The 17,404-nt window shown below is 33.2% G+C and overlaps 1 protein-coding gene across 1 annotated transcript; it reads right to left on the minus strand.

Annotated features, from left to right (window-relative positions):
• Positions 950-12,496, minus strand: LOC105156045 (serine/threonine-protein kinase BLUS1). The gene is made up of 23 exons (XM_011072074.2): positions 12,112-12,496; positions 8,752-9,006; positions 8,540-8,664; positions 8,374-8,418; positions 7,911-7,992; positions 7,762-7,830; positions 7,490-7,660; positions 7,340-7,405; positions 6,480-6,548; positions 6,309-6,380; positions 6,101-6,153; positions 5,561-5,839; positions 4,079-4,212; positions 3,877-3,971; positions 3,770-3,808; positions 3,623-3,682; positions 3,416-3,517; positions 3,224-3,275; positions 3,082-3,137; positions 1,985-2,049; positions 1,804-1,855; positions 1,489-1,610; positions 950-1,377 (listed from the first exon to the last, which is right to left on the minus strand). Exons 1-22 carry the CDS (start codon positions 12,265-12,267, stop codon positions 1,542-1,544), a joined length of 2,166 nt encoding a protein of 721 aa, XP_011070376.1. The 5' UTR covers positions 12,268-12,496; the 3' UTR covers positions 950-1,377; positions 1,489-1,541.

Here is a 17,404-nt window from a genome sequence, read left to right on the forward strand (position 1 = left end):
GAAACCCCTCAATGCCTTAACTATAGTAGGAGTAGGCCAACTGAGCATGCATTCAATTCTTCGAGGGTCAGTAGAAATTCCTTCCGAAGGTATAACATATGCCAAATAATCCACCTTCAATTGATCAAAGGAGCATTTGCTTTCTTAGCATAAAGTTGGTGTTTCCTTAATTAAGATATATAATATAATTATAAATATATGACATATATTTTGACTAAATTTCATATAATATAGATTACCCAAAATATACAATTAAATCTATACCATTAATTGGAATGAAATAAAATCTAGGCTATTGAGCTGCCAATTAAATTTGGACCTTAAATTCAAATCAATTTAACAATTCTAACTAATGTAAATGCCCTTTTATTAAAAAAATTAAAAACTAAATAAAAAAGCGCATGTAACTCATGCAACCGCATAAGGAATTTTTTGCTTTATTTTTTAAAATTCAGAGGAATAAATTGCTAATGTTTTTTTGCTTTATTTTTTAAAATTCAGAGGAATAAATTGCTAATGTTTTTTTATAAGAGAGCAAATTGCTCTTTTTCAATATCATAAGGAGATAAATTACGTTTAACCCTACATCTTAATCCCATTTAACTAGGAAAGAAATATGATTTGAATTTGAAGCTTATTGCAAAATATGAAGGTAAAAGTTGTGCGTAGAATTTCGGCAGTCTAATTCCACATATAAACGCACTTGAATTTCCTTTCAGCTTATTTTGCGATATAAGTTGTTTGGGTGATGGAATAAGAAAAACTTATATGTTAACTATACTAAATTTTTGAAATTTTGAATTAAAAATGAACCTCAAAACAAATATTTTACTTGGATACATTAAGTTGCTTATTAAACATAATAAATAGAAAGTAAATGGGGCGTAAATGATAGATCCCCCTGTGTATGTGTGTGTGGTTTTTTTTGTGTGCGTGTGAGAGAGAGAGGTAGTGCATTGTAAGGCGGCCAGCTCTTATATGCCAGCACATACTGTTACAAAATACATTATTCACAGAATTACAGTTTCACAAGGCATTCAGGCTAAAACAACACAAAATAACAATCTACAGAATACAGTGAAATGTGCACTGTGGTTTCTTCTTTTGATCAGAGTTCCCTGTGGGTTTCTATCTCATACTGAAGATGGGTTTCAGCAAATAATTCACACTGGCACAACACCATCTGCACAAGGAGCTAATTTTCCATTTGCACCAACCAAATAATTGAACGGAATACCTTCTTCGACTGATTATCTCCTTATTAGTTGTTGTCGATAAAGGCTGGAATCCTTCATACAGTCTTATAAAACAGCTGATGGAGAACCATCATTCCAGATATACGAACAATATCCTTCACCTCTTCCTACATGTTTTACCCTGCGGATGAACAGAACAGGAGTTGCAAAAATGTCACAAGGATGGCAGCACTAAACGAGTGTTACATACTTAACCAGAATATATAAGATTACATGTAATTGAAGATCTTACCCGAGTTTATGAGGCGCTATAATTTAAAAAATTGAAAACAAATTTTCTAGAAATCATGAATCTCCTTCTCTTCTGTCTTCATCCTCTTCACGGGCAGAAACAGCATTTAGTCGTTGTTGCAACTGCCAGCAGCAGAAAAAACAAACATTAGATAGGAAAATCTGTGAGGACCATAGGCTGTATTGGAGAAGTCTAACGTTTCAGCATTCCATGATTAGCATCAATATTATTGAAGAACATATAGCTAATCATATGATCTCAAGAATGAAAACAAGGAATACGATCACATTGTACAAATGCTGCCAGGTAACTCACTTGCATGTACTTTAGTTTTTCAGCAGTTAATTCATCGGTCAAGCTATTCATCCTGCAGGTGGCGAGAAAGAAAGTTGAGCTTCTATTGGAAACTAGAATGAAATAGAAAAAGTAAAAAGATAATATGCTCATTGAGTTAAATATTTTTCCAATTTTTCTGAGTCAGTTACAAAAGATGCACCTTGCTTGAAGTTCAGAGATCTTCAAAAGCAGCATTCTTTCCCTTTCAGAAACAATTAATTCAGCCTGTCATGAACAAAGTATTCAATATCATGAAGCTATCCAGATTAATATTGACTGTAGTATTGAATTTAAGTCAAAGACTGACAAGCATAAGTATTATCAGAATCTCAAAAAATCATGGATCCAAACAAGCCAAGACACTCCAAAGCTTGGGAATTCTGAGATGAAGATTGAGCAGTAGTAAAATCTAAAGGCTTGATCTAGACCACAATTATACTTCAGCATCAGATAATAGGGAATTGCAAAAAGAATCTCAAGCCAGAGATTCATAGGAAATGATTTCTCATAGAATGCTAGATCTAAAAAGAAGATAGTAGTTCTAGACTAACAGTAAAGATACACATATCCGGGCTCAAACTCAGATCGAGTATTCAGATAGCTGAACTGGCAAAAACAAGCTCAAGTAACTTGGCTATCTAGCACCGTCGAATGAAAAATATTAAAAGAAAGAAGCTTCAAGGTCACTTTAGACCAGTAGCCAAGTCATATGATGAAACAGTAATAGATGGCATGTACATGACGCGAACTCACAAGTCAAAATCAAAATATCAGGTGATATGCAGCACAAAAGAAGTTGGCAAATAAACTCCCAACTATGCTTAAGTAAATTCTTATATCAGGGCTCAGTTCAATGCACAACTCCACATTCAAACAATGATGTGGCATATGAATCCTCCAGTTCAAGCATAACAAAAGACTTTCGACTAAATGCAAAAGATGTACTCATCCAGTCTTATAAACCATACTTGTGTAATGAATATTGTGTATAGTGCAGATAAATGTACAAGAAGTTACAGTTCCTTATGGACAATTTGACAACCACCAAGAATCCGATGTAAGCAATTTAGAAAGGTACAAATGTAATTAAGCGCATAATTTGATTAACTCAAAGACATTACTATGAGTGACAAAAGTTTGGATTATAAATTATGTCCTTGAAGCTAAAGCTTTCCTTCTTCACTAGTCTTTCTAAGAGAAGATCACAAATGCACCAGAAAAAAACAACTTATTGTGGGGAGTTTGAAGTGTGCTTACGCTGCCATTGTTTTCTGCAGCACGAGGTAAAGGAGGCAGTTTTCCATTTTGAGGAGCTACAAAAAAGACAAACTTCAGTTAAACATGTCCATAATCCTTTAGTTAATGCATAAACATATCGACCATCAAATTTTCAACGCACCATTTTCTAGCTCCACCGTTTGCAAGCTACTCAACAAATTCATGATAAGATCCTGTAGTGGAGGTGGCAAGAAATGAGAACAAGATAAAAGAGAGAGTGACACGCACCTGTTAAACTTGCTGAATTAATGCATAATGAGACAGCACGAGTCCAAACTCTTACTGGATGTAAATGAACTTTAGAAACACTTACTTGTTGAATTGATGTTTGTTGGAAGAGATTCTGAAGATGAGGCATGAGAATTGAAGCAGGCACATTACTGTTGCCAATTTCCTTTGGTGGCTGGCTGTGGGGCTGAAAACCAAGAACTATATGACTAGAAGAAAAGCAAGAAATCCACTTGGAAGCACAGGGCTTAGAGAAATAAATGTCAAACGATACAAAGAGAAGCATACAAACCATTTGCTTAGAGTCAAATATCCAGTTCCCAACACTAGCAGACTTCCTTAGTGGTGATCCCTGAGAACAAAATTAAAAAGAAGTGAATATAGAACCAAAATGCTCATCATCTTGGTTAACCAGTCAAGATAACACATTCCTACATACCTGAGAATTTCGTCTAGCAACTGTAGATAATGGAATATCCTAGTCATTATAATTAAGTTAGCAACACTTCTTAAAATGAATGAAGTACTATGACAATGTAGTTGTACCTTTACAAGATCTACATTTTCTGATGTTACAGAGAACCGCCCTTTTATTTGTACCAAATTTGTTTTTGATTTGTCCTCCAGGGAATCTTTAAAACCTTGAAATAAAGATACAACATGTTAAGTGCTTCCGAAAATTTTTTCCATGCAAAGCTGCAGTTTAGTGATTGCATGACAACTCATAATCTCATATTAAAATTATTACCTCCGGAAGATTTTATTGGAGCTGATAAACTGTTTGCTGAAGCTCGGTTAGGAAGGTTTAGAGGACCACTAAAACTGGGAGCTCTTCGTACTTGCTGAGCCTTTTCAGCCACTTGGTTGTCGTCAATCTCACACCTGATGATCAGAGTTTTATTTCCCAATGAAATTAAAAAGGTAGATGAACTCTCCTGCTAAAGTGCACAAACCTGTAACTGACCATGTACATATAACACCGATTTTGCTACTCTGGAAAAGAATGTTAAGGTAAACTTACTCACCTTTTGCTGGATCATGTATAAAGAATCAAGAGCTAATAAATTGCTCACTCCTAATTCCAAATTAAACTCCTTTCCTTCATGCTCTTTATAGCACGAAAAATTACAAAGGACGAGAAAGTAGAATATGCTCTCTTAAGAATCTGAATTTTACAGCAACCTATGAACTTTTTCAAATCTCTGTGCTAAAATCTATAGCTCAACAAGGTGAAGATGAAAATGATTGATGCCCACCCACAAAAAGAAGCATCCTTCTACCAAAAAATTACAAATGCGTTTTAACTCGGATTAAATAGTTGAATGCAACAAACATCGTATAGTATTATCTTTTGGATCATAAGATAAGAAACTCATCATTAACAGCAGTGCTATGTACTTGACTGGAGAAAATTGGTATTGACATATAAACAAGTCTACTTGGAGAGTATTGTATTTGGTTTTTAAACAATGAAAACAGTTGAGATCATTGCAGATGCAAGAAGTTATTACAATAGTCATGCTAATTTTCTACTTAGAGGATGTTTGGTGAGCTTATAAGCTCTTTAAGACAACTTATAACATGTTTGAGAGCTTATAAGATGCTACAAAGTGTTTGGTAATTTTTTGAGAAAAAGATCTTATAAGCTTGATGTTAAGAACTTACAAGTTCTTTAAAAAACAAGTAAGGAGTTGCCAACTTAACAAATTTCTGCAAATTAATTACAAATTTGTCATTGCTAACGCTAACTTCTTATAAGCTCCATAATCTTATTTTACGCAAAAACTTCATGAATATAAGCTTGTTATAAGATGTATGAGCTTATAAGATCTTTTAAATAAGCTTAGCCAAACACCCTCTGAACTGTTGGGAGCAACATCAAGACTACTTGGTCTTGCCTAATCCTCCACTGGCACAAACTGTCCACTCCACATCTACAATTATGACTGTAAATTGCAGTAGAACACTTGCATGCATATTAGGATCAGGGAACCGGGTATCAAGGTCTAGTTAAGAGCATCAACACCAAAGGAAACATGAGCAACAGGCTGGGCACTATTATAGTTCTGCTTTCAGGCTACCAATTATGCACCCTAAGACTCCAGCTAAGACATTTATCAGCTCCTAAATGGACTAAGAAGAATCTCCTTTCAAGCTTAAATTACATATGTTATTTAAGCATAACAAGAATATAAAGGACAGCTGAAGCAATCAATAAATTATAATAAACCTTTCTAACTTGCGCGTTCTTTCTGACAGCGAATGACTTAGCACAGTACCGGGCATGAGCGGTCCACTTTGCGTTTGACGAGGTCTGCCTGTCTGATTTTTAGTCTTGGCTTGTGCCGCATCTTTCTCTAGCATTGGAGGTAGCAGCTCAGCTTTTGATGCACTCTTCTTGAGTCCATTTTTTCCCTGATTGTCTGATGCTGTTAAATCACTTTCAGAAACCTTGTCCTTCTTTGTCTGACTCTCAGCCACAAGGACCTCATTACCATTTGCTTTTTCTCTGGAGAGGAGGCAAAGCATAAACTTGTTCAGAAATGTGCTTGACTGAAAACACAGATCAACGCATGTTCATTGTGTATAAAGACCATGTCGCTAAATAATAGTAGTAATAATAATAATAAATTAAAAAATAAAACAGTTACTCATATCAGCTGAAAGGATTCATATCTACCAGATCATAATTAAATAAACTCATAAGGTTTAGAACATAACTTAAGTTGAATATGGGATTCACATAATGGAGTAGAGCTTGTATAATCACCTGTCCAAATTATTGCTTGTTGTTACTGTTTTCACCAGAGAACTTGATGTCATCTATGAACAAACAAGCGAAAATTTATAATTTACGGCTCTAACAAGCATTAAAATAGATATAGAAAATAGACAAGGAGCTCCATAATAATGGATTGGTTTATGCAAAAAAAACAAAGAAAGAAAGAAAGAAAGAAAGAAAGAAAAATGCCAATGACCTTTTGGCTCATATAAAATTTTAGGTTGTCTTCCTCTTCCTTGATTTCTTGTATTTCATCCTCTTCATGCAGCTGCCAAAAATAAAACAGTCCATATGTACCACTTATAATGCTTATGGTTATTCAATGTTGATTGCTGAACATGAAAAGAAACTTCTGCCATGCACATACCAAAGATGCTTGGAGCTTCAAATCCTCAATATCAAAGTTCCATGCACTTACTCCTCGCTGGTACTCACTCTGAAAGAGGCAAGAAAAACTTATAAATCATGAAAACACAAAAAAGCACAGACACAACTAGTTCTTGAGATTTGCTAACCAAATGTTTAACTGCTGCCAACCCAATGTATAGCAGACTGTTTATTGTCCAGTCACCAAATGACTAGTTGATTTCATTAATTCAAAAAAAGAATGGAGAGAAACCCATACTCAGCAACCAGTTCAGCCTCAAAGGTTAAGAAGAATCCAAGAGTAATTAGGTGACTGCACTGTTGATTGATCATAGCATAGACAAGCAAAGGGAATCTTTTAAATTCTGGCCGATGATAAGAGGATAATAGTATTGTATACAAACAATTTAGCTGAATCTAGCTCCTAATTGGCAAAGGGGTTAACATTGTCATAGATGGCAAATACCCACCCCATAGTACTTCTCATTTCAGATTATATTGGCTATCCATCTGCGGTGAAAACCATAAAATAAAAAGAAATGAAAAACTACCAAACCCGTAATCCTTATCACCAATCAAAGAAGAATTATCATTCAAACAAAAGAAAATGTTCAAGCAATCAGAGATGTATGCCACTAAACAATGTAAATGAACATTAACAGAAACTCATTTGCAGAAAAAATAATCAGATATCACAAATTTGTTTTACAAAAGACAAATAATCCAGGACAATGAACCCCTGTGAAAAGTGAAAAGCAAAAAGTGCTAGGCAACCTTAAAAGAGGGAGAAGACAATTGCTCCATATAAATTAACCAGAACCAGAAAGTATGAAAGAAAATCGCAAAAGTGATGTTTAAAACCTGAGATATAGCTTCTTGTTCTGCTGAAGGCATTCTTTTCAAAGCAAGCTGTGCAGCATCTTTGAGCTGCATCCAATTTGAAACAACTTAGAAAAAAAATTAAGAAAACGTGAGTTCAGAACCCAGCTAATTGCCATCACCATGATATACCTGGAGATCTTTCACACGCTTCCATAATGGTGGCAGGTCAGCAAATAACTTTTTCACAGAAAGTTCAGGAGGCTTCACATTTTTGAAAAAGGAATGTTTTAACAGCTTTTCTGCAGTCGGCCTCTTTGTTTGATCTTTTACCAAGCACATTGCAACCATTTCTTTAAAAGACTGTTCGAAACCGATGATTGGTTAATAACAGGCTGGTAAAATAACCTAGAAGCATCTAAGGTGTTTAAATGAACATTTGCACATGAGAATATCATGAATACCTTAGAGAACCTTTTGTCACGGTCATAATCGAGTCCAGGAGGGGCATTTTGTATGGTCATCAGCAGAACCTATTGAAAGGGGGAAGGAAAACTATTACTCTACATTAGCCTCCACAAATACAACAAAGGTCTTAAGTAGATATCTATACCTTCATTGGAGGATATTTTGAAAATGGTGCATGTCCATGAGCCAACTCCAGTGCAGTTATTCCAAATGACCAAATGTCAGCCCTGAAAAATAGATTAAAGTGCTACAAATTATGCATCAAATACAGTGCACCTCTATTAATTCTATAAATTATGATGGAACATTAGCAAGAGGGGCTCAACTTGGTATGGCATCAATCCACAATAAGAATTTACTGAACTAAGAAACTTCTGCACAGATAGCCCATACATTTAAATCTATACAACAGGACTGAACAATGACATCCTATTGTAGTCTCTAGAAAATGCTAAGTCTGAATACCCATTTATACAATCAAAGAGGAGTATTACTAACTTCATACATGCATACATGTACAAACACCTTTGACATGCTTATCCAACATTATCGATGCATAACTTAACACAAAAGCACAAGATATTACGAAAATATGTATTAAAACCCACTTGAAATCGTATCCTGTTCCTGGCTGCAATACTTCTGGTGCCATCCTGTTAACGAGACAAAATTAAACACAATCACAATTAGTATCACCAGAAACAATTTTCCATTAAAAATTTACAAAGACAAGCATATATATGGTAGAGAGAGAGATGGAAACAACAAATGTACCAGCACGGAGTTCCTACAAAGGTGTTCCTTGAACGCTGTCTATCACCTCTGTCGAACATGCAAGCTGAAACACCAAAGTCAGCAAGCTTCACCTCACCATCACTATCCATTAATATATTTCCTGCCTGGAAAAAAAGAAATGGCAATGCAAACATATGTCAAATTTAGAAGAAATATGTTCAGAGTAAATAAAAAAATGCTCAGTGACTAACCTTAACATCACGATGGATATGCCCATGTTTATGAAGGTACTCCAAAGCTTTTAAAGTTTCTTTTAAGATAGACCCGATGGCAGATTCTTCAAATCCTTCTGGATATGCTATCTTCATGAGATGTAGGCAAGAACCCTCAGCCATAAAAGGCATTACCACCCAGAGATTGTGGTCAACAACAAATGAACAGAATGCTTTAATGACATTAGGATGATTGATTAAGCTCATTGTTTGAGCTTCCCTCCGGATATCATCCTGCAACGAAAGGAGAGTTAGTGATGAAAAGCCAGCCTAGTCGCATCCACTTATTTTACCATAACCACAAGTCACAGCTTTACTACATGAATTGGGATATTGCGGATAGCAGCTCTGTAAATTTCAGGTCAAGTGCTCAATAATAAAACTGCAAGTGGCGTAGTAGCATTCGACTAACTACCATAACACCAATTAGCAACATTAACAATTATGAGGTGAAAGAAAACTAGGATAAACTAACTGGTGTCTTCTTTTTGGCAAACAAAAGTCCTATTGGTAACAATTGTGCTACTCCAAATAGTATGAGTTCATAGAAGGTGCATGTTTTGGTGTGATTGCAATCCATATGACTGGTGAAATAAAAGAATTTCCAAATGCAAACGTCAAAGATCACTAATATGATTCATGAGCCAAAATAATTAAGGATAAACCATAGTTGAAAGCTCTCATTGCTCGTAATAAATTCCAACTGTGCAATAAACCTCAAAAAGCAGCAAGCTAATTGATGCAGACAATTCTACATTTCCAAGAAGGAAGTAAGCTGAAACTTTCTACTGTTTCATAAGGTCACTTTCCTGAACTACTGACATCATGCAAGACAAGTAGCACATGAACAATGGAAGATTTGGATGCTAGGAAAGGTTCGCCGAGGAACTCATATTAACACGTCTTAGAAACTTAAACTACTTATAGTATCCTAGGAAGGTAAAAGTGTGATAAGTAATTAGACTTGAGGATAAATTCTCATTTATATATTTCAGGATTAAAATTTTAATACAGCAACCGACATCCTAAAAAAGTTGTACAACTTGCCTTGATTCTGATGATCCTGTCCCCAAAATATCTCGACTAGAATGTCAATGTCATTGTACAGTCCAAAAGTTTTCTTTTATATTGATGTAGGTCAATGAAGGAACCAAGGTAAACTATAGGTAAGACCGTAAGACCCATTTTGAGGGTACAGGTCTTGACAAGTTTAACATGAGATAGAAACTCTTCCTACTTACAGCTAGTTAACCCATTTTAATACTTACTACGTAGGTCCACAAAAGGAATCAAGGGTAGACCATATATACTATCTTCACAAGTTTAATCGTGGAGAGATACAAGCAAAAAGCATCAAGGGCAAACAATCGATGATAAAACTCAATTTGAGAATCCAAATCTTAAGTTTAACATCAGAGAGATATAAGCAATGTTGCAATGACATGGATACCATATAATACAGACAACGGATTTTTCATTACAACAGGATATGATACAACTAAGACATGCTTATGAATTAGCTCAAGTTAAACAATGAAATCAAGCCCATACGTTTTCTGCCAGAAAATGAAACCACAAAACACAGTACAACCAGAAGTGGACAACAAGAGATGTTATTGCAAGGCAAATTCCTGAATAGCAGAAACCCTAGTTTAGTAGTTTTCACTTTACCTAGCCCCCCTCAGTCCAAGTTTTCTGCCTTAGTTTCTACTTTCTTTCTTCATTCTGTCATTTCATCATCTAAATACTTACCTTCTCGCAGTACACCATTATCTAGCACTAAGGCAGAAAACTCACTATTTTCAATTTTTGGTGATCTTCTCCTGAATAGAACGATCTCCTCTCTTATTGCAGCTCACCTGTCTTTAGTAGAGAGTCAAATGACTCTATCGCTAAGTAGCCTATTCTATATCTTAGTGAGCTTATCAGCCTTGACTGCAGGAAACTTTACTTGCTTTACCAAGTTGTAGAGCTCTCTCCTATATCAAACCTTCAATTACTTAAAACTTTTCAAAAGTCCTTCATGACGCCACCATGTTTGCCACCCCCAAAACTTATGTCTCCAGCAGTGTCCCAGGACAATCGGTGTCTTCTTTGTCTGAATCTTATATTATCTAGGAAATGTGTCAGACACATCACAACATGTCCAACCTGTGTCGGTACAGAGTGGGAAACCAAAACAGTCCGACTTTTGGGTATCCATGCTATCAATCAAACTGGTGCAGAGGTAAGTGCTTCAGATGACATTTGCACTACCTTAAAGGATATTAGGCACTCAAAAAGTACTTGGAAATCTGGACAGAGTACAGTACAAGAAATCCAAAGTTCGGACTTCTTATTTCACTTTACAATGATGACAAGGCTGTGAAGCTTGATATTTTGGTCAACCAGTCAACTCATTTCTAAAAGTGTGGTATTGACATTCAGTGATTGCCCGAAGGTGCAACTGACAACATAAAAGGACCACTATCATCTAATTAAACTATTTTTATTTCCTCCACGACACAGCATAAAGAGTAATAGATTCCTTTGATAGTTCTGGAAATCAGTATAAAGAAAGAGTTTCAACTTGTTATCTGCAGATCTAAACTATGAGTGGAGCTGTAATCCAAGATGTCGAGAAAGGGGTTTTCGATAATAACAGCTTGACATCTATGATCTTTAACATAGAAAAAATATGGCATTACAAAATCAATTACTCCATTATTTAACTTGTAGCCAAAACTTCTTCGTTAACAGCATAATGATAATATTGAGTGATTCAGCCTCACAAGAGAAGGTCCAGGTTACAACTCGAGCAGCTGTCCCTCAGAAGCTTGATATTCATAGAATTTTCTAAGTTAACTCACTATAATGGTACTTGTCAAGGTAAACGATATGGCAGTCAAACTGAAGCTATTCATGGTTGCCAGCATCTTTTACATTGGATTTCAGGGCAGTCAATGCCAATGGCAGAGAACTAATCCAAAAGCATTGCATACATCAGCCTCAAACTTCATGAATAAATTACAGAAACAAAAATAGAGCAATTCGACATTCTCTAACTGCCCAGCTTACACCATTTTCAATACTTCAAATGTCAAAAATTCACCCTCTACACACTACCTAACTCGGATGGTCGACTTAATCAATTTCAGAGCGATTCCTCCAAACACCGCGATCTCAAATTCCACACAGAAGTTCACGCATTGAAAGTCAAAGCAATACCAGAAACACACTCCAAATAGATCAAAAAATCACCTCAAACAAAAATAAACTGAAATAAACTCAAAAACATGTGGAAATAAACGAGGTAACAAAATCACAAAGAAATGGAGGAAACCGAGAAAATGAACAAACCAGATTGCTATTGCACCGATCGAGATCCAAGCACTTGACAGCCACCACTTCAGTGGCAGGCAAATAGATCGCTCTGTAAACAGTTGCGCTCGCACCGTATCCTACCTCTTCCAGGAGCTTGTAATCATCCGGATTCGCAGAGTAATTCCTTCCCATTTTATTTTTCACAAAACCGTCAATGAAACCATCAATCTGACAGCCTCACCACTTCGATTCCTCAAAAGAGCTGAATCAAATCTTTCCTAAAACATATGATTGTTTTTCTTTTTCCTTTGTGTATTTAATTGTGTGAATTCTTCGGACAGTGAAAGTCTACAGATATGGACTGTGTCGAAGTCTGCTCAAGTTTTCTACTTTTCTCTCTCTCTGTCTGTTAGAATGCTCCCAATTATAGCGATATTTTTTAGATTTTGGTTTGTTTTCTTTTTCTCGGTCCATTCTTTTTCCCTTTTCTTTAAACATTTTTATCTGTTTTTCATTTTACGATTTTCTTTATATTTTTTCTTTTTTATTATTATTTACTTTATATATAATTATATAGGTAGATTGAATTTTCAAGAGTAATGATTTTTCACTAACAATTAACCTAGGCTCGTTTGATTCAATTGAGAGAAAAAAGAAGTGTAAGGTCAAATATTTTTATTTATATGTATAAAAAAAATAGATTGAGAATAAAATATTAATTCTTTTAATTTTATTGAATAATCATTCTCTTTGTTTTGTTTTCAAATTTTTCATCCATCCCATCCGATTTTTTTTTAAAAAAAAATACAATAAGGACATAATTAATAATTTCATACCTCTATTCAAAGATTATATAATTTCATCAAACATCAGGAGTATATTGATAATTTTTTAAACAAACAAAAATGTATTTATAATTATATCAAATCTGAAAAAAAAAAGTCGTTATAATTTACCTTAAATACAATCCACTATATGATATGGTACATCAATATAACCCATTGGCAAAGTTCTCAATATTATCATATTTGGAATATGTAGCAAGTTTTTGGAATCAAATATATTTTTATCATTTACACAAATATATATTTATCATTTACAAATTTATATGTGTACGTCTTAGTTAAAAATACTAAAGGTTTGTTTGGTTGTGGTGAAAAAGAAAGTAAAAATGGATGTATATGAAAAAATTAGTACTTTGTTGAGAGAATAGTTGGAAGAAAATTAAAACTGAATGTATATAAAACTCCATCGCAGTCTAATTTCATTTTCATCCAAAATTGAGTGGAAAAGTGGAAGTATAAGATCAAAAAGACAAAAAAAAAAAACACATATTTATTTGAATTCAAATTATTTATTTGAGGTCATTTGTAGTAGTTTTTATTTAATTAAACCGAATAGTTTCAATACTCGTTTGGATAAATATTTTTATTAATAAAAAATATTATTTTTACTGTATGATGAATATTTTTACTAATAAGGGTTTTAAATACTAAAATTATTTTAAATTTTTATTATCTAATACAAAATGAAGAGAAAAGGTTCATCGGTAGAATTACAAAATTAATATTTTCTTCTCGATCTATTTTCCTTATAACAAACAACAAAAAATATTTAAAATTTATTTTCCTTCCAATCATACCAAATAATTTTTTTAAAAAAAAATTATTATTCTTTCCCTTCTTCTTACCTTTTCATTTTCACTCCCATTTTATTTTCACTTGAGTCAAACGAACCCTAAAAATTTCAATAAAATCAATCATTCTATAAATATTTAGGTGTGGTATATGTTGAATGATTGGGTGAGATATTACAACTCCTGCAACCCAATTAGGAGTTTTACCACATAAGTGCATTTGGTTGGAATAGAGGCAAATAACAATTAGTTGAAATAACCTCTTTCATTTGGTTTCTACATTCCGGGAAATTAGGGGTCATTGTCAGTTGATGGGATAGGGTTAACATCATTAGACACCAAAACATATTAGCTATAGCACCAACATGGTTTTCAAGAATTATTACCTAAAACTTTATCAAGGATACAATCTAATGCTTCTGATATAAAGTTTTTCTTTTTTTTTTTAAAAAAAAAAAAATTGTATTCGAATTTTGGATGTGTTGAGAACGTAAGTATTAAAAAGAATAAATTGCATAACATTCCCTGTATTTTTAAAAAATAGTGTAAAGTTCCCATATGTTATGTTTATAAATAAAAAACCCCTTATATTATTTAAAACGCAACAATATGCCCTCTCTCCATTAGAATTTAATGGAGAGTGTTGAATGCGCCGGTGATGCCAATTTGCATCATTTTTGCTTCTTTTATTAGCAAATGTCCATTTTGCCCACATTTAAGTGTTTAAATATTTTTCTATTATTTTAATAAATTATATTTATTTATAAAATATGCTAACTAAATATTAAAATACCTAATATATATAAGTTTTAAAATTTAAAAATTTTAATTATCAAATCACAATACAAAAATTAATATACTACATCACTAATCAAATTTGATATCATAGCAATTATATATTACTAACTAAATTAAATTATTATCTAGTTTAGATATGTTCAATAAATTATTAAAACACTAAAAATATATCAAATATTTTAATTTTTATTATTTATCAAAATATTTAAATTAGAATTACTATATTTTAAACTAAATATTTAATCTTTTTATCTATTATTTTTAAATTTTGAAAAATTAAATTAATTTAAAAAATATTTTATTCAAATTTAAATTTATTTTATATGTATATATTTATATATAAATTTAATATAAAACAAAAAATTAAAAATTAGACCCATCCATCCACCGCCTCTGCTTTCATCCACCAGCTTCAGATCTAATATAGATCAGGCGACAATGGTCCCCCGAGAAGAATAAGCAACCTCCATGACATGAATCGAGAGGCGACGGCGAGGTCGCCCCGCAATTCCATCGTCTCCCCTTTTGCTTGATGGGGCGACGGCTCTGGGCCTTTTGGGGGGCAACTCTGTCGTCGCCGCTTTTGCCTGTGTGGGGTGACGACTCTGGGCAATTTTGCTGTCGTGCAATATTGGTCGCTGATTTAGCTAAAAAATAAAAACACACAAGTGTTTTAATGCAATTTATTCTATGTATTTTTTTTTTTTTAAAGAAAAGGGAATTATCACCTAAAAAAACACACGATTCCAGAGAACAATAATTTGGAAGAAAGCCCAGATCAAATAAGTAGTTGTCTTATGCGGTATTAGTTGAGATTTTGTATATTTTGCAATGAAAGAAGCCATCACAATTGGTATTCTATAGGAGGTGGAAGTACCTTTGGACTTTGGTTTAATGTAATTTAACTCCATCTAATATTATAAATAAGTAAATTATCTTTTATATAAAAATAATAATAATTTATCCCCTTATTTTCTAAAAGAAGTGGATAGCAATTTATCCTCCTATGATATTGAAAATGAGGAGATAAATCGTTTCATTTTACTAAATATAAGAAGGTAAATTGTTGTTTTTAAAAAATACAGAAAGGTAAATGGTATTTATTTTTTCACATGGGGTAATTTGCTCATTTGCAATATCATAGGTGGGATGCTTGCATTTTTTCTTTTTTTAAAATGAAGTAATTTATCTCCTCCCGATAAACTGTTGTATTTTCAAAACATATGGAAGTAAATTGCTATTTTTTTTATAGGGGGTAATTTGCTCATTTACAATATTATAAGGGATTGCTTGTATTTTTTTATTTAGACTTTTGTTGATAAAAATCACACTTTATTCTAATGTTAGGAAGCGTTGTAGGTAACCTACAACTCTTCCTTTGTTGATTGCACCTTGAAATTACCTAATAATTTCTCGAATATTAATTTTGTTCATACTAAATTTTGTTCACATTAAATTTAAGAAAATAGAAGTAAATCCAATTCGGATAATGATAATTCTTTTCCAATCAAGATCGTTGGATGGGAATATTCTTTTTCTTGACAATTTGAACCATGTGATACGAACTCATGAGTTGTAAGATGGAATTTTTGCAAAATAGGGGGAGAAAAATGATTGCTAAGAGCAAAGCGCCATTAGTGATGAAACAAGCAAGATTTTCCATTTTCTTTGTAAATTGTCTCATTTGGCATTTGAAATGTTTGTTTAAGAATAGAATAAGAAATGATATATTGTCCACCAATTTTTATTCATCAACTAAACGTGACTCTCTACATCACACATGTATTACTCACTTTGATATAGGTATTTCAATCATCAAAGTAAATGAAGCCTTAAAGTATAAACTGCTTCATGTTATTATTTTAATTTATATAAGTATTATATATATGTATAATATGTAGATATAAACAAAACATACACGTGTTTACAAATTTTGTTGTTGAGTGAACAGATTTGTCTGTCGAAGTGAACGAGTAATTCAAGCTAGTAGCCGAAACAAGAACTCTATGTTTAAAAACTAGCCTGTGAGTTCGAGATACTCTCTAACAAGAAAGTTTGAGTTGAAATGATTGAATTTAATAATATAATTACGAGCACTCATTTTTCCCATTTTAAAATATTCGATCTTTGTAATTTTACAGTGATTATGGGATTCCTCTAATATCTCTCTCACAACATGTTGGTGGAGGAATTGCTTTCACTTTTGCTCAATTTTCCAACTTTCGTGGTGTTCATCTATGAGTGTGACGCATTCGTGTCACACTAAATGGCATAGAACCTTTTTTACTGTGTATAGAGATTTAATATTTTCAGAATTTTTCATGTTATAAATATATATATATTTTTAGTGTTCTTGTAGTCGGAATTTAGAATTAATGAAATTAGATTAATACAACATTTTATTTGTTTTTGAGAATTAAAAACCAATCCCAACCCACTTTTGAAAAGGGCAGCCTGATTAAGAATATAGATGATTGGATTTAATGCAATTTATCTTATATAATATTGTAAATACCAAATTATTTTTTTTTAGAAAAAAAATTAATAATAGCAAATTACTCCCTTCCGCCCTACTTTTTTCAAATTAGAGCAATTTACCCCTCCTCCAAGAGGGTAAATCACTTGATAGGGAGGTAATTTTTTCTTTTTTTTTTTTTTTTAGGAGGTAGTTTGAACATATCCCAAATCTCAAACAAAGTACCCCATATCTCAAGAAGTTGCTTTCATTTTCCCCTGATCTGATCCACCCGAATTGGATTTGTAAACCAAATCTAAATTCAATGCGAAACCAATTACCTACTCAGGATTGGTCGGACTAATTGAGAGATAGCGGACTTCAATAATTCGACCTATATCATCTGACAACTTTCAGCTATAACTAATACTCACTATGAT

Source organism: Sesamum indicum, linkage group LG2 (genome assembly GCF_000512975.1).
Source record: "Sesamum indicum cultivar Zhongzhi No. 13 linkage group LG2, S_indicum_v1.0, whole genome shotgun sequence".
Taxonomy (NCBI): Eukaryota; Viridiplantae; Streptophyta; class Magnoliopsida; order Lamiales; family Pedaliaceae; genus Sesamum; species Sesamum indicum.

What these genes read in the sequence shown, in the direction of transcription:
- LOC105156045 (XM_011072074.2), bottom strand. Translation starts at nt 12,267, where the DNA reads ATGGGAAGGAATTACTCTGCGAATCCGGATGATTACAAGCTCCTGGAA. An exon ending in ATCGGTGCAATAGCAATCTG is followed by an intron (nt 9,007 to 12,111) that starts GTTTGTTCATTT and finishes CTTTCGTTGCAG; the next exon opens with GATGATATCCGGAGGGAAGC. An exon ending in CTGCAGAAAACAATGGCAGC is followed by an intron (nt 2,050 to 3,081) that starts GTAAGCACACTT and finishes TGTTCATGACAG; the next exon opens with GCTGAATTAATTGTTTCTGA.